Below are 27,247 nucleotides of genomic sequence, written 5' to 3'. Positions count from 1 at the left end.
TCGTTCAAATAGTATGATATAGGAGAATATGTAGTTCACTTTCAAGGAAAAAAATGCCTAATTTTATTCAGAAGCCCAAACCCAAGCAAAAATATTCAATTCAGTGCAGTTGTGGATATTTATATGGCCAAAAAGTAGAATGAATACTTAATAGTTTATACTAAAAGGTCTTTCTAACTATAAGTTAATCCTAAGACTTAATATTCAACAATATTATTGATCTAAATGTACTAAAGCGGTTGTATGAACTGAGCTTTTATTTTTGCAGAACTGCTTAATAGATGATAAGAACTAATAATTGATGAACAGAACTGAATCAACTAACTTCAGCTGAACAACAGGCGAAATGCATAATTTTCCTGTTTATCACTGCAAAGCTGCTTTGAAACAATCTGTATTGTATAAAGCGCTATAGAAATGAAGGTGACTTGACATGACTTAAAGTATCTATCAATCAGAGGGCAGAAGGTATGCAAGTAAACAGGTTTTTAATAAAAGCTGATAATGTTAATCATTTAGAGGACTTAGAAATTCGCGTATTAAATATGATACAGTAGCCTTTAAATGGTTAAGTAAAAAAGGAATATGACTGAATCAACCAGACAACTAAATAGATCTTTGAAAGAATAACTGGCCCCCACATTTTTTCCATTATTTACTTTTGTTACAAAAATGCATGCAAAATTATTATTTTCTTCAAATAAATAATCATTGATTGTTAATGTCACGGTTTGGGTTTTGTTTCTTGTTCCTGGTTCTTGTCTGTCATGTGATCCCCTGTTCTAGTCATGTGATCTTGCCTTGTGTTCCCCTGTCTGTTGTGTCATTGGTTGATTGTTTAAATGTTCACAGGTGTCCCTTGTCTCGTTGTTAGTCCAGTATGTATTTAAGCCCTGTGTCTTGTTCAGTCTTTGTGAGTTCTTAATGTTGTGTTGTTGTACCTTGATGTTGGTGGTTCTGTTCCTGAGTCTTGTGCCCTAGCCAGAGTCTTTATGTAGTTTGAGTTTATTAAATAAAGTGTGCTGCAATTGGATCCTGCTTCCTCCTTGCTTCCACCTCATCATAACAGAAGAACTCACCGCCAATGGATCCAGCAGTTGTTAGCAACCAGGCCTTAAGGAAATTCCTATCATCTCTGTCTCAAGATGGCCAGCCCTTGGAGAGGTATGTGAGGGACTTTTTGGCGTGTTGTCATCTGGGAGCGCTAAATGACGCCCAGCTCGTGGACCTGTTTTGTAGCGGGCTGGATTGGCACATCGCTCAAGTGATGCCGGAGGATCATACTGGCTGGACCCTGAAAGGATTTGTTGATCTGGCCCTTTCCTTGGGCGGTTCGGCACTTGCAGAGCCTGAGTTTCCCCGCGTCACGCCAGTCAGCGGGTCTGACACCGGATCGGTCTATGGGCGTTCAGGGCTGATGTCCAGCTTGGCAGATTCCCCGCTAAGGTCCGTACGGTCTGCAAGGATCACCGTCCTGCCTGAATCTCGTCCCGTCAAACCAGTTCCAGAGCCCGTCCAGCCAGAGCCCGTCCAGCCAGAGCCCGTCCAGCCAGAGACCGTCCAGCCAGAGACCGTCCAGCCAGAGACCGTCCAGCCAGAGACCGTCCAGCCAGAGACCGTCCAGCCAGAGACCGTCCAGCCAGAGACCGTCCAGCCAGAGACCGTCCAGCCAGAGACCGTCCAGCCAGAGACCGTCCAGCCAGAGACCGTCCAGCCAGAGACCGTCCAGCCAGAGACCGTCCAGCCAGAGACCGTCCAGCCAGAGACCGTCCAGCCAGAGACCGTCCAGCCAGAGACCGTCCAGCCAGAGACCGTCCAGCCAGAGACCGTCCAGCCAGAGACCGTCCAGCCAGAGCTTCACGTCAGCCACGTCCAGCCAGAGCTTCACGTCAGCCACGTCCAGCCAGAGCTTCACGTCAGCCACGTCCAGCCAGAGCTTCACGTCAGCCACGTCCAGCCAGAGCTTCACGTCAGCCACGTCCAGCCAGAGCTTCACGTCAGCCACGTCCAGCCAGAGCTTCACGTCAGCCACGTCCAGCCAGAGCTTCACGTCAGCCACGTCCAGCCAGAGCTTCACGTCAGCCACGTCCAGCCAGAGCTTCACGTCAGCCACGTCCAGCCAGAGCTTCACGTCAGCCACGTCCAGCCAGAGCTTCACGTCAGCCACGTCCAGCCAGAGCTTCACGTCAGCCACGTCCAGCCAGAGCTTCACGTCAGCCACGTCCAGCCAGAGCTTCACGTCAGCCACGTCCAGCCAGAGCTTCACGTCAGCCACGTCCAGCCAGAGCTTCACGTCAGCCACGTCCAGCCAGAGCTTCACGTCAGCCACGTCCAGCCAGAGCTTCACGTCAGCCACGTCCAGCCAGAGCTTCACGTCAGCCACGTCCAGCCAGAGCTTCACGTCAGCCACGTCCAGCCAGAGCTTCACGTCAGCCACGTCCAGCCAGAGCTTCACGTCAGCCACGTCCAGCCAGAGCTTCACGTCAGCCACGTCCAGCCAGAGCTTCACGTCAGCCACGTCCAGCCAGAGCTTCACGTCAGCCACGTCCAGCCAGAGCTTCACGTCAGCCACGTCCAGCCAGAGCTTCACGTCAGCCACGTCCAGCCAGAGCTTCACGTCAGCCACGTCCAGCCAGAGCTTCACGTCAGCCACGTCCAGCCAGAGCTTCACGTCAGCCACGTCCAGCCAGAGCTTCACGTCAGCCACGTCCAGCCAGAGCTTCACGTCAGCCACGTCCAGCCAGAGCTTCACGTCAGCCACGTCCAGCCAGAGCTTCACGTCAGCCACGTCCAGCCAGAGCTTCACGTCAGCCACGTCCAGCCAGAGCTTCACGTCAGCCACGTCCAGCCAGAGCTTCACGTCAGCCACGTCCAGCCAGAGCTTCACGTCAGCCACGTCCAGCCAGAGCTTCACGTCAGCCACGTCCAGCCAGAGCTTCACGTCAGCCACGTCCAGCCAGAGCTTCACGTCAGCCACGTCCAGCCAGAGCTTCACGTCAGCCACGTCCAGCCAGAGCTTCACGTCAGCCACGTCCAGCCAGAGCTTCACGTCAGCCACGTCCAGCCAGAGCTTCACGTCAGCCACGTCCAGCCAGAGCTTCACGTCAGCCACGTCCAGCCAGAGCTTCACGTCAGCCACGTCCAGCCAGAGCCTGTTCAAGTCACGTCTGCCGATCCAGAGACGGTTCAAGTCACGTCTGCCGATCCAGAGACGGTTCAAGTCACGTCTGCCGATCCAGAGACGGTTCAAGTCACGTCTGCCGATCCAGAGACGGTTCAAGTCACGTCTGCCGATCCAGAGACGGTTCAAGTAACGTCTGCCGATCCAGAGACGGTTCAAGTCACGTCTGCCGATCCAGAGACGGTTCAAGTCACGTCTGCCGATCCAGAGACGGTTCAAGTCACGTCTGCCGATCCAGAGACGGTTCAAGTCACGTCTGCCGATCCAGAGACGGTTCAAGTCACGTCTGCCGATCCAGAGACGGTTCAAGTCACGTCTGCCGATCCAGAGACGGTTCAAGTCACGTCTGCCGATCCAGAGACGGTTCAAGTCACGTCTGCCGATCCAGAGACGGTTCAAGTCACTTCCTCCGAGCCGGTGTCTACGGACAAGATGGCTGAACCAGAGACGGTTCAAGTCACTTCTGCTGATCCAGAGATTGTTCATGTCACTTCCTCCAAGCCAGTGTCTACGGACAAGATGGCCGAACCAGAGACGGTTCAAGTCACTTCTGCTGATCCAGAGACTGTTCATGTCACTTCCTCCAAGCCAGTGTCTACGGACAAAATGGCCGCCTCCGAGCCAGTGTCTACGGACAAGATGGCCGAACCAGAGACTGTTCACATCACTACCTCCGAGCCAGTGTCTACGGACAAGATGGCCGCTTCTGAACCAGTGTCTACGGACAAGATGGCCGTCTCCGAGCCAGAGTCTGTTCCTGTTCCCGAGCCAGTGTGTGTGTTGTCTGTTCCTGAACCCGAGCCAGTGTGTGTGTTGTCTGTTTCTGAGCCCGAGCCAGTGAGTGTGTTGTCTGTTCCTGAGCCCGAGCCAGTGTGTGTGTTGTCTGTTCCTGAGCCCGAGCCAGTGTGTGTGTTGTCTGTTCCCGAGCCAGTGTGTGTGTTGTCTGTTCCCGTGCCAGTGTGTGTGTTGCCTGTTCCCGAGCCAGTGTGTGTGTTGCCTGTTCCCGAGCCAGTGTGTGTGTTGCCTGTTCCCGAGCCAGTGAGTGTGTTGTCTGTTCCCGAACCAGTGAGTGTGTTGTCTGTTCCCGAACCAGTGAGTGTGTTGTCTGTTCCCGAGCCAGTGTGTGTGTTGTCTGTTCCCGAACCAGTGAGTGTGTTGTCTGTTCCCGAGCCAGTGTGTGTGTTGTCTGTTCCCGAGCCAGTGAGTGTGTTGTCTGTTCCCGAACCAGTGAGTGTGTTGTTTGTTCCCGAGCCAGTGTGTGTGTTGTCTGTTCCCGAGCCAGTGAGTGTGTTGTCTGTTCCCGAGCCAGTGAGTGTGTTGTCTGTTCCCGAGCCAGTGAGTGTGTTGTCTGTTCCCGAGCCAGTGAGTGTGTTGTCTGTTCCCGAACCAGTGAGTGTGTTGTCTGTTCCCGAGCCAGTGAGTGTGTTGTCTGTTCCCGAGCCAGTGAGTGTGTTGTCTGTTCCCGAGCCAGTGAGTGTGTTGTCTGTTCCTGAGCCAGAGTCAGTGTGTGTGTTGTCTGCTGTTCCTGAGCCGGTGTCTGCTGTTCCTGAGCCGGTGTCTGCGCCGCCCTGGCCGCCCGAAGGACTGTCTTCTCCGCCCTGGCCGCCCGATGGACTGTCTTCTCCGCCCTGGCCGCCCGATGGACTGTCTTCACCGCCGTGGCCGCCCGAGGGGTCTTCACCGCCGTGGCCGCCCGAGGGGTCTTCACCGCCGTGGCCGCCCGAGGGGTCTTCACCGCCCTGGCCACCGCCTGCGCATCCTGCTCTGCCCTGGTCGCTCAAGAGCCAGGTCCACCCAGGCTCTGTGGCTCAGGCTCGCCATTCCTGTGTCCTGGTTCCTGGTCCCAGTGCGAGCCTGGCCCTCCGTCCCTCCCCCAAGACCGCCTCCACTCACCACCCTCCTGAACTTGTGTTTTTTTTGTTTTGATGGGCGTCGGGAGCCGCCCATAGAGGGGGGGCTATGTCACGGTTTGGGTTTTGTTTCTTGTTCCTGGTTCTTGTCTGTCATGTGATCCCCTGTTCTAGTCATGTGATCTTGCCTTGTGTTCCCCTGTCTGTTGTGTCATTGGTTGATTGTTTAAATGTTCACAGGTGTCCCTTGTCTCGTTGTTAGTCCAGTATGTATTTAAGCCCTGTGTCTTGTTCAGTCTTTGTGAGTTCTTAATGTTGTGTTGTTGTACCTTGATGTTGGTGGTTCTGTTCCTGAGTCTTGTGCCCTAGCCAGAGTCTTTATGTAGTTTGAGTTTATTAAATAAAGTGTGCTGCAATTGGATCCTGCTTCCTCCTTGCTTCCACCTCATCATAACAGTTAAGCCCCAAAAAAACATGATAAAAGTAGTCTATACGATACGACTTGTGCAGAAGCTCATACATTTTGGGTTGTTCCTCACACAAAGCTGTTGTAAGTAATTATTTAATGAAAACTTTAAATGTAACAACTGCAAATGTATCACATTCTTCAGTGTAGTTCTTTTTTTTTTTTAATCAAAAGCAATGATAAACAAAAACAAACAATACATGCATGGTAGTGACTGCAGCCCACAGTTTGCTTAGGGCAGTACCTTGAAGACCTTCTTGGCCCATGTTCTGAAGGATTCCTCTTGGCCGCAGAGTTCGTCTCCCTCTCCCATGCGCATAATTCGTTCCCCACCAAGCTCTTCGAACAGCGTGTCCACTGCGTGGGCAAACGCACAGAAGTGTGGGTATGCCCGAGAGCCAAGGCCAAACACAGAGAATCTGAATGGGAGAAGCGGAGTATTGAAAACACTTGAAGCACAAGAACACAAATAACAACAACAACACACACACACACACACACACACACACACACACACACACACACACACACACACACACACACACACACACACACACACACACACACACACACGTGTATTATAAGAGTGGGATGGTTGTGGACATCAGGCCAAAGGCTGTGAGCTTTGATCCTGAAACTATGAAAACAGGATGAAATTCAAGGCTAGAGTGGATGTTATGTTAAGCAAGCATGTGCACACACATGCAAAAAGTGTGAAATTTCTTTTGATTGCTTTAGGATGGAATTACTTTTCAAAACTACATTTCTTTTATGCTTTTTGTATTTTAGTTTTGAAGAAACTGATGAATTTAAATTAAGTGACAGACACCAGAAGAAACGCACACATGTACATAATAGGACAATGTCACCACAAAGTTGGATATATATAAAAATATATATAATTTATTTTGCCTATTTTTATGATATAAAGATAAATATGCCACAATGCAAAAATTAAAGAAAAATATCTATTAAAAAAATGTTTTGCATTAGAAAACACAATGAAGAATATTTCCCAAGAGAAAAATAAAAAAGATAATATAGGAAAAAAAAGTATATTCATTTTATGAAATGTAGGCCTATTTTAGGACCATTAAGAATTTTTGCTCTGCAACATTTTCCCTTAATAACGTAATAATTTGTGTAAATGATTTACTTTTTGAGTTATCAATTAAAGAATAAAAGTACAATAAAAATTCTCATGATCAATTAATACAATTTAAAAAATATAGAATAATTTTAACATTTCAGTAATGAGAATGTAATGGTGCTTAATTGGGCTTTTTAATGCAAAAATGTTTTTTTAATTGTGATGCATAATTCATCTAACATCCTAAAAAGCCTAAACCATTGTTTTGTCTCAAGATGCAAAACAGAAATGTTTTTTTTTTCTAAGGCATATTTATAAAAGCTCCTTAAATGTCGTAATTTAACTAAGGCCTAAACTTGGCTTAATCTAAGCCCTATCAGTAAAACCAGGCACATCAAATCTACAAAAATTCACATACATACACATACAGGCACCACAGTACCTGACATTAGCAAGTGGTCCAGTGCCCTCAAAGTTGGCTTTGGTTTCCGGTTCGTCGCTGGAGGATTTGCGGGTATCAGAATATGAAGAAACGCTGTTAAAACGCACTTTGTACGTCCTGAGAGAGAGAGAAAGAGAGAGATTTCTTTGTGCATTTATGTGAATGGTTTGATTGTATAGAGAAGAAATGCATGTTATGCGTAAATGTGTATGTCTGGTGCATATATGTTAGACTTTGTGTAGGTGTGTGAACTAAAACACTGAAAAAAAATTAATTATGGGAAAGCAGATTGGTAGGAGGATGAGAAGAAAATCACTCGCTTGCGTCTCCACTCGCACACACACACACACACACACACACACACACACACACACACACACACACACACACACACACACACACACAAAGACTCACTTTCTGTCCTCTACGCTGGTGGTGGGATGTCTCATCTCCATCAGAGCCGCACCGAATTTCTGTGGCACGGAAAAGGGGGGAAAGAGAAAAAGGAGAGAAGTTACTGGCCCTTCCCACGCATGTTCACAATCACAAATTCAACCAGAACCTGCCAGCATACTGCAGGTTCTCCATTGTACAGTGTATGTGTGAAGTCCTTCATCATCATGATGAGCAAATTCTGTTGTGTTGTGAAGTGTTGACAATTGGATTCAAAGCAGAAGAAAATGATTGATGTGCTCAGTCAAACACTAGCGCATTAAACCAAACTTGTACTTTAATAACTCACCTCTCCATTTTCAGGAGGGTCCCCATTGCCGAACGTGCTTGTCACCACTAAAACAAGAGTCTCGTGTTCCAAGTCAACTGTGTCATATTCATCCATGGACGTCACCTGCAAGATCATATAATGCCACATTATACACATCACATACATACACAATGCTTCCTCCACTAGACATGACCATTTTGATGCGATTGGTTTTTCTGTCTCATTTGTAAGCCAGGAGCAGAAGTTTGGCTATTAGATCAGCGTTCGGAGAGATTTTAGGCAAAGTTTTCGAGTGTGAAAAATGGGAGGCACGTTATCTCTTGATCCTGACGTACCGCCAAAAGGGGTGTAGCGGTAATGAACAGTTCGTACGGCGCCTAACAAGCAGCTAATGCCCCATGATACAATTACCAGAGTCGACGCATCAGTGCGTGTGGCAGGGCAAACGCCTTCAGTACATGCAGAAAGAGAGAGAAGCCTTATGTCTGCGTCATCTGTATGTAAATCACGTAATAACAAGCGCACATGAGCAAGATTGATTATTCTGCTAGATTATAAAAATAACTTTGCAATTCAATGCTATCCCAAGGCTAAACGCTTGGACTCAATACGCTTGTTTAAGATGTCACATAGCTTGGAGTGTAACGTGATCTTAACTTTACCTACAGATCAATGCCTGGGTGCAACGATTCTTGACATTTTATGGCACTGGAGCAAAAGAAAAAGTGGCAAAAGACATTTGCGTAAGCACTCGCATAGCACACTTTGCTGTGAAAATGGCTCTCTCACTCTGCAATCTGTAGCCTCGGATTGGAAGAAAGATTTTGGTTATGTGGATATACAAAGGGGATGTGTGGATATACATGTCTTGCATCAAATATTCTTTGTCATTTCGTTTACATCAATGTTTACGTGCAAATCCACTGGAGGGATTGAATTTGAATGAATGGGAAGGGTTTTAAGAATCAAACACAGATGTCAATCTATTATGTGCGGTTCAATAAGCCTGTCCTTCTTACCTTGGCATCAAACGCGTGCTTGAAAATCTCACAGAGCGTTTTTGCATAGTCCTGCGATTTCCCAGTTTCTGTGGCGAATAAGATGGTTGCTTTGACTCTCTTGGCCATGGCCTGCCCCATGAGTTTGGCAGAGAATTTCACAGCCCTGCAAGTCACACACAAACATGTAATTTGCAGATATTTCAATATCAATATCTCATTGCTATATATAGCGCTTTATGCAATATAGATTATTTCAAAGAAAATAACAGAATCAGAATATTATCTCCTAGCAAGAGTTTAAAGGGATAGTTCACCCAAAAATGAAAATTCTGTCAGTATTTACTCACCCTCATGTTGTTCCAACCCCGTAAGACCTTCATTCATCTTCGGAACACGAATTAAGATATTTTTGATTAAATCTGAGAGCTGGATCACTCCTCCATAGTCCATAGGCTTCAAAAGGATTGAAACTTGCCGGCCTCGAAAAGTTATTAAAGACATCGTTAAAATAGTGCAAGTGACTACAGTGGCTCAATCTTAAGTTTATCAAGCGACGAGAATACTTTTTGTGCGCAAAAAACAACAAAATAACGACTTTATTTCAACTATACATTTCCTTCTCTGTTGGCCTCTAGTCAGTTAACTTAGTGTAAATGGCGTAGAGCTACGTCACACGTAGGCTCACTATTGGCCGACGTTGGTTATGTGTGTGATGCGTGTGATGTACAACAACAGAAGCTCTACGCTTTTACACTAGTGAACTGACTCGAGGCCCACAGAGAAGGACATGAATAGTTGAAATAAAGTCGTTATTTTAGTTTTTTGCGCACAAAAAGTATTCTCGTCGTTTGATAAACTTAAGATTGAGCCACTGTAGTCACTTGGACTATTTTAACGATGTCTGTAATAACTTTTCGGGGCCTGCAAGTTCAATCCCTGAAGAAGCCTATGGAGGAGTGATCCAGCTCTCAGATTTAATCAAAAATATCTTAATTCGTGTTCCGAAGATGAACGAAGGTCTTACGGGGTTGGAACAACATGAGGGTGAGTAAATACTGACAGAATTTTCATTTTTGGGTGAACTATCCCTTTAACACACTGACAGACACTTTCCCCTTATTTCCAAGACCACACAATCACATAAATGTAGTTAGTTATATCCTGCGGGCAATTACTGTAATAGCACAGAGGCTGAACATTAAAAAGAGAAGCAGAAGGAAACCTGATTACACCCGAGTGTGATTCAGTGAGTTAAACTCACACAATTCTCAGGCATTCCCGCATTATTGTAAGAAAAATACACTGGGAGGCACTCTTAAAATGATGCCATTAACACAACCACTTGCTGAAGTTTCCGAGCTATGGGTAAAACATACAACAAAAGGTTGGCAAAGGTTTGGAGCGCTGCAGAAGGTCGGCCTCGGAAGCATTATACAGGTTTAACTCAACATACACTTTGCGCTCAAGACAAAAACAATCTGTGCATAGGTCTTGAGCTCTTCACCCACTCACTTGGCAAGTTTCTTGAATCCAATCGCTCTTTTCTTTGTGGGTGTTCCATTCACTCCTTTCCACACGTGAGTGTTCCATGGGTCAGACTGGAGAGTGAGAGAGAGAGAAAGAGAGAGAGAGAGAGAGAGAGTGAGATAGCAGCAGAGCTCTTTTCAGGTATGAGCACAACAGGCTAATTGTAATAATACAAGAAAAGAGTCATAAAAAACCCTGGAACAAGTTTGTATTTTTCAATGTCCGGATGCCAATGGGTTATTTTTAATGGGTTTTTGGTTAAATGCCTGAATAAGGTCTGCGGTTCACTCAAACTCAAGATATTTTGACATTTTATTCCACAACATAAAAAACATCAGTAAAACCCCACTCATGATTTTTTTTAAGCTTTCATGTATCTTGAAAACAAGTGGCTAAATGGGACAGAGGTTGGCGAGAAATAAAACATCATCACGCCGAACAGGTAAACTCATCTACTCTAATAATCCACTATTACAGCCTTATTGTGTTTATACTCACAGTCTTGCAAACTATTCTAACTCAAACTTTCCAAGATGTCGATTTTAAACAAAGATTGAAAGAGTTGTTGGAAGCTTAGTGGCGGAGATGTTGAAGTCATGTGACAGTACCGTAGTTTGTTTATAGCAAAACATTAGCTACTTCCGGTAGTATTTAGGCTTTAAGATTCATAAAAGTTGTGTTCATTTGTGAATATTATCTTGATGAACAGAACGTGTAAGAATCATACACTTTTGATTTAAACGTCAGTTTTACCATATCAATTCAAACCTGAGTCAGTGTATGCAAAGTGAATTTGCTGTTGGAGCGCAGAAAACAGCGTCTTCCTGACATGTTGACAACACAAAGCAATCTCTTCAAGGCCTCAGCTACAACTACAGTGTTTGGAAGGTCAAATTAGACGTTGTTCAAGGGCAGCCAATGAAAACCATAGGCTGGCATTATGCAAATATGTTACAAACCTACGTAGGTTCGAGGACGAAGAAAGACTAGAATTACTGATGACTCGTATCAGACAGTTCGGAATCAGTTCTTTCTTTTGCAGACATTTTACATTCACAAAAAACTATATTACTCACTACATGAAAGGTAATATCCAAAATAGGAGGAAATTTAAGGCTTATGTTACGTATGATTTTACTAACAAACAATCAAAATATTGCTATGACTTCAACTTAAACTGGCCAAGAGACTTACCTGGTACTCAAAGGAAGGTGTTAGGCGATAGTTGAGCATTTCCTGATGGAAAACAGGTGTAATGCTGCCTGACATTGGTGGTACTATCCAAACCCAGTCACCCGGGCAGCCTCCCCTCACTCTGTACTCATTCTCCATGTGCTTCATGAAGGACTCAGTGGCCGAGTGATGGTCTACTATGGTAACCTTTGACATCTATAAAGGAAAAATTGGAAAGAGTGAGGCTGCTTACAAAAAAACAGCTCTGAAAAAGCTAAAACTAAGGTTAAATAAAATGTGCAATGACTTCAGCTGAATACTGGCACTATTGTCTTTTTAGAGCTGCTTTACAGCAGAATTGAACTCTGTGCATATTAATGATCATTATGTTCATGACTATCACTGCAAATCTGCTTTGAAACAACCTGTATTGTATAAAGTACTATGCAAATAAAGGTGACTTGAATCAACCAGTATGGTATTTCTGTTTAAATTGGTTATCTAATCTCATGCAAAAACACAACATAATTCTGACCAACAAGGTAAAAACGGATTCTTAAAATGAAGAAAATACAGAGGTACATGTTAGTTTTTGGGTTTTGAAAAGTATATATAATATACAATTATCAGAGGTTTTGTCATAGAATCATGAAGTAAAATGCAATAAAATGTCAATGCTTGACAAAGGAAATATCCATAATATTGCTCAATCCCAAAGTGATGCAGTACAAACAGCAATAATGCCCATAATTGTGTGCTTTCGTGGACATGGTTATTTTCAAATGCGTTTTAGATAGCTTGTAATGCTTAATGCAGCATGTTGACGCAAGTCAATACAACCTGCTATTAAATCCTCAGATTGGCGTGTACTGCAGCAATTCTAATTTTCCAAGTAGATTTAATTGTTATCTGTCATTGTTTTGACTCCATCCGCAATTATGAAATATTAAGAAACCGAACAAGGCTACTTACTAACATCTAATTAGTTTATCAGAGTTAAAACCGTGCAGTAAAAGCCTTTTTAGCAAGGAATAAGGACTTGTGGGTAAACAAACTGCAGGGGGTGTGTGATAAATATCAATAAACATGCTCCTTCAGTCACAGGAGCTTTCAGTTAAATGTCCAAGGTTCTTAACTCCAATAAATAGAACAGAAGGGATTCAGCCTTTTGATTTGTGAAAACCAGTTGATGTTTTGTCTGCTCGCACGAGTCTGTATGAATGCTGTATAAATGCGAACGCAGGGATTTGTTTGTAGCCCCTTGGGGAAGCTGTGTAAAGAGATGGACTGAAAAAATGTGATACTGGCAAATATAAATTAACGTGACTGAAAATAAGAATGAGTGTAAGATTACATGATGGTGAACCTCACAAAGCCAGTCAAAAACATTTATGGGTTGTGTTTGACAACAAAATCAAAAGAAAAAAGTTAATTAGAAATGATATTTTGTATAAAGACAATAAGGTCTATTTTTAGGGGCTTTTTACGTTGAGACGTTATATACATGACATGTTTTTACAAAGTAAAACATTTAAATTGCGGTAGTATTTCCTGTAAATTATACTGTTTTTTTTACTATATAGATAGACAGATATATATATATACTGTATATGTGTATATGTAAGTGTGTGTGTGTGTGTGTGTGTGTGTGTGTGTGTGTGTGTGTGTGTGTGTGTGTGTGTGTGTGTGTGTGTGTGTGTGTGTGTGTGTGTGTGTGTGTGTGTGTGTGTGTGTAATTTAGTATCATTGAAATATTGAGATACTAGTTATATTAATATTTTTAATCATTTTTAATTTTTCTATTTTAATTTTTCATATTAACTTTGTTGTGTATTTGAATTTTTTTTAAAGATATCTATTTAAATTGTATTAATTTTTATTTCAGTTTCAGATTTAGTTGTTTTAGTACATCAAGAAAGAGCCACAATGTCCAAACTATAAATGATACTAAAATAGGCTGTATTTCTTTATGATTTTAAATATGATTCTGACGTGTTTTCATAAGTTTCATCTATCCATGTGTGTTCTTCCTACCTGGAAGCTATAAAGGACTGCGATGTTGATCTCCACCAGTGCCTGGTCCTTCCACAGGGATGAAGTCTTCCTCGTGTCCAGCCCCATCATTGTAGCTACTTCCTGAAATGGAGGGAATTAATCATACTGTACAGGGAGACTATTCATACTGTATTCTCTCTGGATCTGAACCGAGGTTAATAGAACTGCCACTCGTGATCTGCGTCTATAGATCTGGAAAACTCTAAAAATACATTTCCAGTAATTTTTATAATATAAAAATAAATACTCGAATATAATTCTAATCATATAAAAAAAAGAAAATCTTTAATCATTCACTCAATTTCATGTTATTCCACACCTGAAAATCAATATGTTTTTATATTTGTCTCCAAAACTAATTTATAAAAATGTAAGAATCAGACTTCAGATCAAAAGTTTAAGATCATGAGAAATACATATTCATGTCAAGTGTGTCCAAAGTTTTGACTGGAAATGTATTTTTAGAGTTTTCCAGATCTATAGACGCAGATCACGAGTGGCAGTTCTACTATTTTTTTAATTGCTCTCTGTAATTTAAGCAGATTTGAATTAACAAGCATGCTGTTTTCATTCATCAAGATTATTCAGTTTTACAATCTCTCTTCCACATTTCCATTGTATTATGAAATAACACAAATTATGTGGTAAACAGTTGGTATGGTATTGGCTCATTATCTTTTAGAATTTATTTCATAATATAATGGAAATGTGGAAGAGAGATTGTAAAACTGAACAATCTTGATGAATGAAAACAGCATGTTTGTTAATTCAAATCTGCTTAAATTACAGAGAGCAATTAAAAAAATGATAAACAATGTGCAATATACCATATAATTAACTTAATCCATTAAAATGAATGATAAAACACAAACATTTCTTTCCTAATTTCCTGCTAGGGTACAATATCTAATTCATATGAATGTTAATGAACAGATGTAATGCAGTTTGGGTTCAAAAGTGTGATTTTTTGAGACATTCTTAGTGGTGCAGAGGTGATTTATGGGTGTCTGGTATGATACCTCAAGTATGTTGTATCGAGAGCTGTCGCAGAAGTCTCTGACACCGATCTCGGTCCCCATGTACCAGCCGCTGAAGGGGCAGGCGGTGAACTCCAGTCCTCCGATCTCTAACAGCATGCTTGACACAGCAGGAAGGCCGTACCACTTTAGATTCAGCTCCTTAAACCATTCAAACCTAGACAGACAGTCAGGAGGGTGGACAATATTAAACCCAGCACAGAGAGAAAAGTTACATGCAGCGAAAGGTTCTTAGGGTTTATTTGCATAACATAATGCAGTCAACAGAATATCTTGGCATATGCAGATGTACACCATTAAGCTTGGAGAGTATACCATTTAGAGTTCTCATCATAATTTCTCTGTAAGCAAATGCAAAAACATAGTAAGCACTGCCAAAACTGTCATTATCTCTAAACCAGGACCTGCAGGTGTCTCAGGTGTTGCGCTAAAAGGCAAATTCCACCTGTCTGATATAAATGCAGAATGGCTGATCTATCCAGAAGTATTCACACAATTATTGCGTTAAATATTGAAGTTAGAGTACATTGTCACAGCATATTACCAGCAATTTTCTCACAAACAAAACCATATGCAAATGCATCTCCTCCATTTAGGTATGTTTGTTTGGCTGGTCAATTCTTTGAGCGTTTTGGGGGAAACTGTCAATAATGGGCATTATATCAATGCAAACGTTGCGTGCTGTAAATTCTAACTTTCTCGTAATGGTAGTATTTCTACCAGCGCTTCAGATTTCCTTAGAATGTTTGATTTGAGTGCATTTGACTTTATAATGTCAAAATTGCTCGCATATAAAAACCTCCCACACATTTTAAATCACTGCAACATTGCGGGTATAAAACAAGCATATTTTAAACTAACTTTATAAACACTTTTTGATTCCCTGAAGAACCTTTCAGTGATCAGTTCTTAAAAGAACAATCTTTCTCTTAGTGTGAAGAAAATTATATGAAGAACCTTTTTCCACAATGAAAAGGTTCCATATATGCTAAAGGTTCTTCATTAAACCCTAAATGCCAATAAAGAACTTTTATTTTGAAGTTTTTTATGAGAAGTTTAACTTCATCTGCATGACTTATGAGATTTAGAACTATGTCATACAGAGCATCTCAAGACCCAAGTATTTGATCACCTCTGACACACATCAGGGTCTAATTGACAGCATTAAACAATCAAACTGAGGCAGGATCTGGAAAAAGGGCAAGTTTTATGCCAAATTAGCCCACGTTCCTGAATATACGCACATAAGAGGCACTCTCTCAGCTTGAGTTCTCTGTTGCTATGCATCTTGAAGCTCTGCACATTACAGCCTCTATGATTTGTGATTTCCCTTTGGTATGTACTGTATGACACATTATCATATTCTGGGTTTATGGACATTTTGAAGTAATCAAAATAAACTGAAGTAATTCATCAATGTTTTCCTACACAACAATGTTCCTACATGTGTTTGATGACCATCAAACAGACTGACCCCCCCAAAAACTCTGCAATATGATTGGTTCATCTTACTTTGGATGTAAGATGGGAACCTCAAGTACAAGATCATCAGGAATCTCAAAAAGCTCAGGATCATTCCCATTGGCTTGGAGAAGAAGGGGCAAAACATCAAACCGGCTTTTTGGAGCTTTCCATCCTTGCTGTATACAGATCTGCAAGTCAAAAACAAATAAGAACAGAACTTCTATCGGACCATCTAACAGAGTAACAAGATGAATTCCTGCTGGAAAATCCAAGATTAAAACTGTCAACTGTGGTCATTGGCGGGTAGACCATCTTGAACCAGCAACAAACCAGCTATCAGTTGGTCCTACGGTAGTCAAGCTGGTTTTTGGAACATATTGGTTGTTCACCGAAGTAATGGCCATCTTGGACCAGCTAATAATTTGTTTAGCTCCAAATGTTCCAAAATACAGATTGCACCGCCATAAAACAACTCAAACACAACTAAAAATAAATAAATAATAAATGGAATAAATCCCAATAATGATAAGAAATACCCATGATGCCACAAAAAAGTATTGTATGTATCAGTTTGACTCTTTATTCTTGTTTGTACTGGTAACATGCTTCAATCAATATGTCAGTAGGAAGCTTTTGTGATGCCTGTGACAATCAAAGCTATTGCAGTATAGCTTCCCATCTCACCTCTGTAAGCTCCACGGAAGCTGGATCTCCAAGAATTGATCCATCAGGCTGCTTGTAGCCTGCGTACCGGATCAACTGGTTGTTCCACACCCGGAAGTCATGATTCACGTCTGTCCTCTGGGGGAAGATGGTAATAGCCGATCTACACATCAGAAACAATAGAGCATTGGGGTAATGCTGAGATCCCTCTAGTGGATTTACAGTTCTAAACCTCTAATTCATGCAGTTTTACAGACTCCATTAAAATGTATTTACAGATATGTCAATGTTTATAACATCCTAATGTCTTCATGCCTTATAGTTGGATTTAGCAAATTAGAGCTGGGCATTAATATAGTTTACATTTTGTGTATGAGGGTAAATTTGTAATGTTTGTATGTATGTGCGTAACGGAGGCAAGCTAGTAAGAGCTTTGTGGGTAAACCTCACTCCCCTGATCTTAAGAGGCGCACTAGCGACAGACACTAGAGGATGCAGTCTTAAGAGTCCTTGTTAGTGTGCCCACCTCCCATGACAGAAACGCTGCTTTGAATCCTGCCCGGGGGTTTAATTGGTGCCGTGACCCAGATGGGAGTGAGGTTTAGGAGAGTAGAACGAGAGGAGTTTCATGTGGGTAAAGTTGGACATGCTTATATATCCAACTTTATATAAAAAAGCGTGCGATGATATAGTTTAAATTTTGTGACAGCAGAAACAAATCATGCAGACGAGATTTGCTATATAGTGAATATAGCTTTACATGAGTATACTGTATGTATGCGGACAACATTGGATGTACTACATATCCAACTTTAAATAGCTTTATACTCCTGTTAGCTTTGTGGTCATACTAATGCACTTCACAACGAAGACTTTCACAGTAATTCTCTTCTGGAAAATTTATTGATAATTATTTTTTTAGGATGGACATTTTAAAAAAAATTCCATCAAAATGCTGCTATTGAGATAAACAGGAATGCTAATAAATACTGCTTTTCAGATAACGAACTGAAAAACAAAAATCTGGTTTGCGAGCAAATTTCCTAGCTAACAGAGTACTGGAAGACCATCCTAAAGACTAAACTAAGACCAAAACATTTAACTGTACTATACTATAGTTTGATATATTAGCAGGATAATGTATAAATCAGCTTTACCAGGGTTCGCAAAATGTCAAAATCGCTGGTAGCCCTTCGGGCATGCACTCTTCAAATTTTGGTAGCCCAAAATTAATTTTACTATCCCAAATAAAAAGACAAAAAAGATTTTTAATGTAGAAAATTGGTTAGGAGTCAAAACATCAATCAAAAACACAAATATCAACAAGTGCAAAGCTCCGTTGTTTTAAAGTCTGACAGCGCTAAAAAATTTAATTTTCTGATGGAATAATTCACATATTGAAATGTAGCAATAAATAATAATAATAACAATACCAGACTTTGAGGCAAGTAAATGGTGCTCAAATGATTTTATGCGGTTTATAGCAGAATATATGATGGTCAAATTTATGTAGCGCTTTTTACCATTCAGAATTTTTTGATTTAAAGCAGCTTTACAGTGATAGTGTGTTAGCTCATGGATTCAAAAATTCTGACACACAAAGGAAAGCATTCATGTGAAAGTGGAGCATGGATACAGTGTTCTCTTGTGGCTCACGCAGTCTTCATTTGGACGTTCGCTTCAATCTATCGCCGTTGCGGAGGAGACTATTCATTCCGGTGAAATCACAAAACAAAATGCACACAAACGTGTCCCTGCTTGATATCTACTGTAACCACTGATGAACATATTCGGTTTTGATGAAAGAGAGAGAAAAAAAATCTATAAGTGTGCAGATTAGAACCCAGAACCTCTGAAACACCTGGCAAAAGTTTTAACCACAAGACCATTAAGGTACACGAGCACAATCCCTGATCTATGCATTTATTCACATGAAAATTCCTGGCACTAACAACATTAGTAAATCTCATTAAAAGAGCTCATCACTGCTGAAAATACATGGCATTGACGTCACTTTGGGGCTCAAACAGTGTTGAGGTGCCTTTACTTGTTTACTGACTTCAACAGTATGCTAAGAGCGCAAAGTGTCAGTCCAACTAATCTAAATAACAAGTTCCGTCACTCTCGAAATACGACTCTGGAGAAAATTTGGGTCACCAGTCTGTTTGCAAAAGCGCAGAGAAGCTTTTTCTTGCCGAAAGAGAAAGTGCCTTGATTTGTTTATGTGCAGAAAAAGAGTGTAGGAGACCTGACGTTTATTCTGTCAGGTCTTGATGATGTAAGAAGCAAGCGTGGGGGCTTTTGCCTGTATAACAGCGTTTCCTGTAATCTTGTTTTAATTTTCCCTTTTCCTCGCCCCTCTCTCTCACTCTCCCGGGCTCTAATCATTCTGATAGACTGACGCTAATTAAACAGAACAGAGAGTAAGTGTCGTGTATGATTAGCTTTGTAACGTGGCAGCAGTGCCAGCGCTCGGCAATGCTGTGGCAGGTGCTGAACTAAGGGCTGTGGAACAAGGTGACAAAGAGAGAATGGGAACACACACTTTGACAGGGAAGGAGGCAAGTCGCAGAGAAAAGGAGATGCAGAAAAAAGACAGGAAGAGAAAGGAGCTGGTGAAAAACGACCACACTAACCTGAGGTTTCCTTTGTTGGTGGCATATTTGATGTGGTTGCAGATGTAATTAAACATTCCGTGAGCGGTTGTGCAGTCTCGAGCGTCGAACACCTCGGTGAAGAAAATTATATTTTTAGGACACTTCTTCAAGGATCCAAGGATCTTGGACGAGAAATAAAAACCAGCTCAATACCTGTAATTTGGACCACTGGATCCGTCCCACACAGCGAGCTGCATTTCTCCATGCGTGTTTGGCCCCATAGATTAGCTCTGTGTCTTTCAACTGATATGTTCCAGAAGTTTCAATCTCTTTTTTGACCTCTTCTAGCCGGTCAACATGAGCCTTTGAGCCGCATCTGTTCAGACAAAACCCAAACAATTAGAGGTGCATTTATAAGAAAATTATTACGAAAAACAAGGAAAGTTATGTAGCATAAAAAATAAATAAATACAATAAAAAAAAAATCAGTATTTTTTTTTTTTTTTTGAAAAATATCGAAAAATCCCTAAAACAAGATGAGATATAGTAGAGATATTTGTTTTCGGATAGTATATCTTGAAATAAGTTTGGCAATTGTAAAGCAAATATATATATATACATATACAGTATATATACAGTATATGTGTATGTGTGCTGTGCATAAAAATGTTTACATATTTGTATGTATTAAATGGAAGTTGTTTTCCTACCTTTTGATTGATGTGAAGTACTGATCAATGAAATCTGTTGCAAGTGGTAGCAGTTCGTCTTTTCTTCGGACTTCGTCTGGTTTGCGACTGAGCTGGTTTGGCGTCATAATAGAGCCTATACAAACACGCTCGGTGCAGATCGGAACCTGCTAATAAAAAGCAACTAGTACAATAAGAAAACTGAGTTTGCAAATTCAAACATGCTACATCACTCATTGAAATTTGCTACAGATTGTATTGTGCCTGTCTCACACATATTGTGTCCATAGGTGTTTAACTGCAACAGAAGGCAGAAGTTGAGACGCCTTTTCTGCAGTGCATTTAATTACCACCATAAATAATAAAAAAGTTACATAAGAAGGGGCAGCAAATTTGCATCCAAATGGTATTATTTACATACACAGGTTGTTTTTCCAAGTTTTAAGTTGCTGCCTTTATTTTAAAAAATATTAATAATGCGTCCATGTATATATTTCAATTAGGGCAACTCTCGAAATAGTTTTATCATGTTAATGAATATGGCAATAAATGTGGTCTTGGTGGACTATATCTGATATGCTGCTGCTGCTGAACGAGTACAGACTTTCTACCATAGATACACAGACAAGCTGCTGTGAGCATGTAAGATATGCTGCTGCTGCCTAAATAGAGATATATAAATCCCATAGCAGATGTAGGCAAGTGGAGCTAGGGGAGGTGGAGGGGTTCAGAGGAACTCTGATAGCGCGCAGCAGGATTAGTTTATAGCAAACAATGAACCAGACTTAAATGTTGAGCAAGCAATCTCATTGGCTGCAGGGTAAGCAGGGTGTGGTAATGATGTGATTGCTTACAGATTGCATGTAATGGAGCTATCAGCCTGCGCCCTCTAGAGTTTCATGACTCTAATATACAAAATAAGTCTTAATTGATAATCTGGTAGTAAAATAGGTACATTTTTGCAGTTTTGCAAAAATGTCGTAAGGAACACATTCACATTTTTCACATTCAGTACAAACATTGCAATTTGTTAAAATGGTTACAGAAATGAAAAAGGCGAATGTTATGTTGCGCACATGTTGCAAAACGTAGCAATCGTGCAATGGGACCCTTTTAAGACAGTGAATATGTATCATATTCTAATCAAATATTGGGCATGTGAAACAAAGCAAACTACAGCATTTATTGTACATGTGTTTCATGAGCATGCTAGTTAAAAATGTATGAAAAACATATGACATAAACATATAAGTGATAAGTGACAGGCTTCATTAGAGCTTGATAAGAAGAAGCAAAGAGACAAACGGAAGTCGCTCATTGCCTTGAGGAAAATACTCATATGGTCACTATAATAAGAAGTGCACTGTCACTTTCTGTAGCTGCTAATGTGTTCACTGGATTAGGGGTGGAAAGACAGAGCCGAAAAATAATAACAAGCCTGTCCAAGCTAGTGCTGTTTAATTAAGGACTGACTTATTTTTATGTCCCACATTGCCCTTTCAGTCTGGTGAAGCATTTAAACCATTGACCCATAACGTTCAACAGTTTCAGAGTAACCAGCCCAAAATAACCAAAGTCCCTTTAAAGCAAGTCAGTTCACTAGGTGACCAACTTGGTAACACCCTCACACTTACTGTAGAACGCACGTCATAAACAAAAATTAGTAGTTCAACCAAAACAAACAAAGAACAAGAACAAAATGCATGGTGTCTACCAAATATTAATTAATGTGCATAAAGCAAACCACAAATGCTAGGTTATTAGTTTTACAAGAATGCACTATAAGATCTAACCTTAATATTATTGAAATAATGTACAGTGCTGAGATGAAAAAAAATGATGTAAAATGGTTCACTAACCACAATAGAAGGTTCATTAAAGGGGTCCTATTATGCCCTTTTACGAAATCTTGATTTTGTTTTTGGGTTGTATAAGAATATGTTTCATGCTTCATTGTTCAAAAAACAAATTATTCACAAAGTATACATTATACATTATAACACACCTCTCCTTCCGAAATACGAAATATTCATGTGATTGGCAGCTTAGCACGTTCGAGAAATATCCCACCCCTCCATAACTGCGAGTTCTGCTCTGGTGTAAATAATTAAGGATGGCGTCAATTTCAAACCAATTTCAGTCCGATTCAGACCCCAACAATGTTAACGAACAAGAGGATTGTGCATCAACTTTACATGGGTTGTGCCTCGGTACAGCACAGTGCGGATGAATCCAATATTTTGAGGAGAATATGTGGCTGTCAGTCACCGCGCTGGTGTGGATACTGTCATTCAGAATCACAGATTCTACTTTTTGGAAGTATGACCAACATAAGAATTTTCACCAGAAAATATAATCTGAACAAGAGAATAACATTCACTTTTGTTCTGACCAACTAAGCGGGAAAAAAACATTGCAGTAAATCGTGCTGATTAAATCTAACGATCGCTTAACATATCACGCCAAACCGTGCAAATTATACTTTGTTCTCCAATTGTTAATGTTAACAACATCAGCATTGCTTGACTACATTTAATGCCCTTCAGATATTTATCCTGGTTTTTGCATGGGCCCGGTTGCGGTCTCTTTTTTTCTGTAGCCACTACGAAGCCCGAAGTCTTTAGCATTTTACAACTGGTGAATCTCCAGTTGTCACTGGTGATTGTCGTTTGAACCTTTCTGGATCCGCCATCAAATTGATAAGTTTATATCAAGTGCTGTAAGAAAAGGAAATAAAAAGGCTATAAATCTCCACCTCCAAGATCCTCACACGCAATATAGCCTACTAGACGAGACTCCTCCTTTGTGTGTATAGATGTGACGTAAAGACAGAAAGACATGCTCGAATTTCCCGCGGAAATCCACCAGTACCACTGGAATTAAAAACATTATTACAAGCTTACCGTTTTGAATTGAGCTAAGGCAAGCAGATAGTTTTGAACACCAGCTGGTTATGTACTTGCTCAAATTTTTTTGGGATAATTTTTAACCCAAAAAAGTTACAAATGACACTCATAAATTGCTTTAAAATTTACAGAGAAATGGTAAGTAACAAATTAATTAAACATTACATTTTGAAGTAGAAAAACTGCAATAGTATGTAAAATGTACTGTTTTCTGCTGTATTTCTACATCGTCCTCCAACCACCATATTGAATGTTTCAATTTCTTCTATTAATTACATTTTTCTCCAACCTTTATACTGTCTCTAAACTAACTCCGGGTACCACGACCATTACTTGCCCCAACGCAGTATATCTTACCAATTTATCTTATCATGTGGCATGTACTGGGACACCTGTGTGACTAACAAAACAAGCATTTATACTGATGGCGCTTATCATAAGAACGTTAAAAATAAAATAAGACTTTCATTAGTTTCTTCGCATTCACCCACCATAAGGGACTGTGAATGCCGTCTTGCAGCTGTCACATTCTGTAGAGTTGGAGATTCAACCCAAAAATCCTTCAGAATGTGATATATTATAAATCATACCATCTGTAATTAGCATCAATTAGCATGCAAAGCCATCCTCTCATGAAAGTGCGCAGAACTTCATAACCCCCTCTTGGAAGGATGATTCAGATTGAGAGTGATGTTGAGAGTTCTGCAAACATGTTGTCGTACAGACTTATGTCTACAGTGGAAGGCAAAAGCTAATTCTAAAGCAATTTAAAACAAGTTTGTTCACAAAATGTGGATTCTATAGGAGCAGCTAAATTGCAAGCAAATGCAAATAGCAAAAGACAGCTCTAGTTCCGTGTCATGTCCGAATGACCATAATTATGAGTTTCCGACTTTAAAAATGGCTTATATTTTGTTGAATTAATTTTTATAAATAATCACACTAGGGTTGTGACATCATGCAAAAACAACCAAGATGGCAGCAGCTAAAGCTACTCTGTTGGCAACCTCTGTTTATGTTTTGAACCTCTGGCATTTTTATATTTCGCAAGAGGTGAATTAAGGTAGTGCTAAAGTATTTTTCACTCATTACTAACAAAGGCAAACTTGGATCCATTTTAGTGTTATGAGTGTTGCCATAGAAACAGTGCCTTCTTGTGTCTGTGTCTTAAATCTCAGAGTTGTCATTTTGTAATTCTGACACAATGTACAGTAAACGCTGCATGAACCTCTCACACCGAACCATCCCTGATATTTCTTTCTTGCTGTTATAATATCACTTTGGAAACAAGCGAATAAGCAATGAAATAGGCCTAATGATTTTGATCACAGAAAATGTATTAAGGTCCCTTTCTGGTTACAGAGACTACAGAAAACTACAGAAAAATAACAATTGTAGTTAGAACCATGGTATATAATCAAATATATCATTTTTGTTAGAAAAGGCCACGTTCATTGCGCATGTGGTACTTTCCATCAGTCATCATCAGCAGAGACCCAGCGGGACTGTGTGTGCAAATGTAAGGGTGGTGATGGCGCACTGGATAAGACACATGACTTTGGTGTGAGAGACCCGGGTTCGAATCCACTGTGAGACACCAATGTGTCCCTGAGCAAGACACTTAACCCCTAGTTGCTCCACAGGCGTGCGACTTCTGACATATATAGCAATTGTAAGACGCTTTGGATAAAAGCGTCAGCTAAATGAATAAATGTAAATGTAAATGTAAATGTGAGCGTCAGTAAACGAATATGAGTTACCTGTTTATCAAGTAAATGGTAAAGAGTGAATACAATGTTATCCTTTCACTAAGCGATGAGTATTTCTCAGTGTTGAAGCTGTGTATCGCACACATGAATGTGCTTTCCTACTATATTATTACTTGCAATTCGTGGTATATATTTTGCAACCAGTATTGGATTTGTATGCATCTATGTGTGATTATCTCATTAATACCTGAAACGCTTATTTAAATTGTATTTATGCAATGTTTCTGATTACGTGCAGTTCATTTAAATTACTTCGGTTTTAAATGTTTTACCATTTCTGACCACAAAACTATAACCATCTGTAATGCTGTGTTGTGTACAACCAGAAGAGTCTCTACGAAATCCAAACACAATCTTAATACCAGGTAAAAAAAGAGCTTCTCTTAAGCTCACTCGATTTCCGGGATATTGTATATAATTTGCGGGCATCAGGGAGCCGCGGGAGACGTATCAATACGCGGGAGACTCCCAGAACTTCTGACAGAGGTGGGATGTCTGAAATTATATCTCTTTATTTTCTCAATTAAATGCCAAATAGATCTTATACAGGTACAAGGGCTTCCTTAAAGCTTTGAGGTCAACATCAGACATACCGTGCTGGAGCTGTGATGTAGAGTATCATTGTATAAACCTCCAGTTTCCCAATTCTTCACTTTCATGAATCTGGGACATTTGGAGGGACTTCCATTCTGTACAGTCTTAGTGGGGGAAACACTTCCATGGGTTTGCTGCTGTGGAGGAACAAACATTACACCTTATTAGAAACTTGTTTATTAGCATACACTATTATCCAAAATTACTCCCTGTACACCTATTACAGGAACAATTCCCACAACACTCACCAAGAACAATTCAAAAGAACATTTAGTTTATCAACACTGACATTTAACAATTTTTTTAGGCAACTAAGAGAAACCAGCCTTTTACTTCTTGAAAGAATATTAAAAGGCATTAATAATGTAACATCTTCTACTAAAATACATTCAAATAAAACAATGTTTTTTTGTCAAAATTATTTGCATCACCAATCATAAATATGCAATTATTGATTAATATACTGACATATTCATATAAGCATGCGAGTTGTGGTAAAAGGAGATCAAACATAGCATTTTATAAATCAGTCATATAAAAAGCTTCATAATGATAATAATACATATTAAACAAAATAAAATTATATTTCTTTAAAATAATGTTTTGGCTATCAACCAGTCAATGCTATCAACACAGACATGTAACCATCCTTATCAGCTCATTAAGCAAAACCGGCTTTTTAGGTCTCGAAAGTTTTTAGTTTTTATGTTTGACATTGATCAGAGTCTAGGAAACTAGGAATGTGTGTGAAGACCAGGCTTGTGCACAATTCAGAATTGAATTGAGAATGACTCCTAAATTCCAATTCAATTCTTGAATTTGAATTGAATTTGAATTGATGTCAAAAAAAGGATCTAGAATTACAATTCGAATTTGAATTAAAGGAAGCAGAATTGCAATTCAAAACAAATTCTAAGAAATTCATATAGATATTTTAAGTGAAGTGTTTAACAATGAAGCTTTACAGTATATGTCAGATATGAAATATTTCCCCCAGCAATGAATGTTAAAAGCTCTAGTCACAGAACAAATAATTAAGTTTGATTTATTGTAATTGTAATTTTGTGGAACATGATAGAACATGACTCAGAACATGATAGAACATGACTCCCAGAATTACTTTAGTAAATCTTTAGAAGAAAAAAAAACAATTTTAGGTGGACATTTGTTTATATATATATATATATATATATATATATATATATATATATATTAGAACAAAATGTATGCAGGGTTGAGGAGTGAGATAACTGAAATGAAATTATGTTATTGAATTACAAAATGAATGTCAAGTCAAGTCAAGTCAAATATATTTATATAGCGCTTTTCACAATACAGATTGTATCAAAGCTGCTTCACAGTATCAATCAAAACAACTTAATGTTTGTTTATTACTGGAAAAAAGACATCCAAGTTTGGTAGAGCTGATCAATGGTATGATTGGTTAATTAATTTGAATATCCCCAACTGAGCAAGCCAAAGGCAACAGTGGCAAGGAACCGAAAAACTCCATCCAGTGACCTAATGGTGTCCTAACACCCCATCAGGTGACCCAATGGAGAAAAAAAAAAAAAAAAAAAAAAGAAAAAAAAAATGTAATTGTATTTAGTTGTATTACTGAGGTAAAATGTGTAATTTAATTAGTTACTAATCAAATTAAAAGGAAATTGATTTGCATTGATAAAGTAATCCAAATAAAATAACCAAAACCACATTTATAATGGGTAACTTATAACAGTAAGTATAACTTTCTGTTGTGTGACTAGGGTGACCACCCGTCACGCTTTGTGTTGTACCGCACAGCATTTTCACCCCTTGTCCCCCACGTCGCATATTGAGAAAATGTCCCGCATTTTTATCAGTCTGTTTGTTTTTCATTATCATATTAAGAAAATGTGCATGCGTTCTTTTGCCTTTTTAAGATAGCATTTTATTTATTCTTTTTGCGCCGTAGTTCCCTTTCAGTCGATAACGTCAGACGTAGTCGACGGTCGACTTAATGGGGATCTCGCTAGAGAG

General features: G+C 40.2%; 1 protein-coding gene across 4 annotated transcripts in view; it reads right to left on the bottom strand.

Annotated features, from left to right (window-relative positions):
- The window catches only part of nos1 (nitric oxide synthase 1 (neuronal)), a 72,967-nt gene that overhangs the window by 16,593 nt on the left and 29,127 nt on the right, over window positions 1–27,247 (bottom strand). For 2 of the 4 annotated variants that reach the window (XM_077241654.1, XM_077241651.1), the window contains exons 4-18: window positions 25,228–25,365; window positions 19,981–20,129; window positions 19,484–19,646; window positions 19,310–19,401; window positions 16,695–16,836; window positions 16,059–16,198; window positions 14,529–14,703; window positions 13,489–13,590; window positions 11,476–11,670; window positions 10,267–10,352; window positions 8,773–8,917; window positions 7,772–7,876; window positions 7,444–7,502; window positions 7,030–7,146; window positions 5,742–5,916 (exon numbers count right to left, since the gene is read on the bottom strand). In XM_077241654.1, the coding sequence (XP_077097769.1) occupies window positions 5,742–5,916; window positions 7,030–7,146; window positions 7,444–7,502; window positions 7,772–7,876; window positions 8,773–8,917; window positions 10,267–10,352; window positions 11,476–11,670; window positions 13,489–13,590; window positions 14,529–14,703; window positions 16,059–16,198; window positions 16,695–16,836; window positions 19,310–19,401; window positions 19,484–19,646; window positions 19,981–20,129; window positions 25,228–25,365 (1,983 nt within the window). The remainder of the gene's footprint in view (window positions 1–5,741; window positions 5,917–7,029; window positions 7,147–7,443; window positions 7,503–7,771; window positions 7,877–8,772; window positions 8,918–10,266; window positions 10,353–11,475; window positions 11,671–13,488; window positions 13,591–14,528; window positions 14,704–16,058; window positions 16,199–16,694; window positions 16,837–19,309; window positions 19,402–19,483; window positions 19,647–19,980; window positions 20,130–25,227; window positions 25,366–27,247) is intronic. The other 2 variants (XM_077241652.1, XM_077241653.1) reach the window with 2 other exon arrangements.

The sequence above is a fragment of the Siphateles boraxobius genome, unplaced genomic scaffold (assembly GCF_051911475.1).
Source record: "Siphateles boraxobius isolate OS27281-9 unplaced genomic scaffold, OSU_SipBor_1 24, whole genome shotgun sequence".
In the NCBI taxonomy this organism is placed as follows: Eukaryota; Metazoa; Chordata; class Actinopteri; order Cypriniformes; family Leuciscidae; genus Siphateles; species Siphateles boraxobius.
The sequence above is the reverse complement of the archived record's forward strand: the minus strand, read 5'-3'. Positions and strand labels throughout refer to the sequence as shown.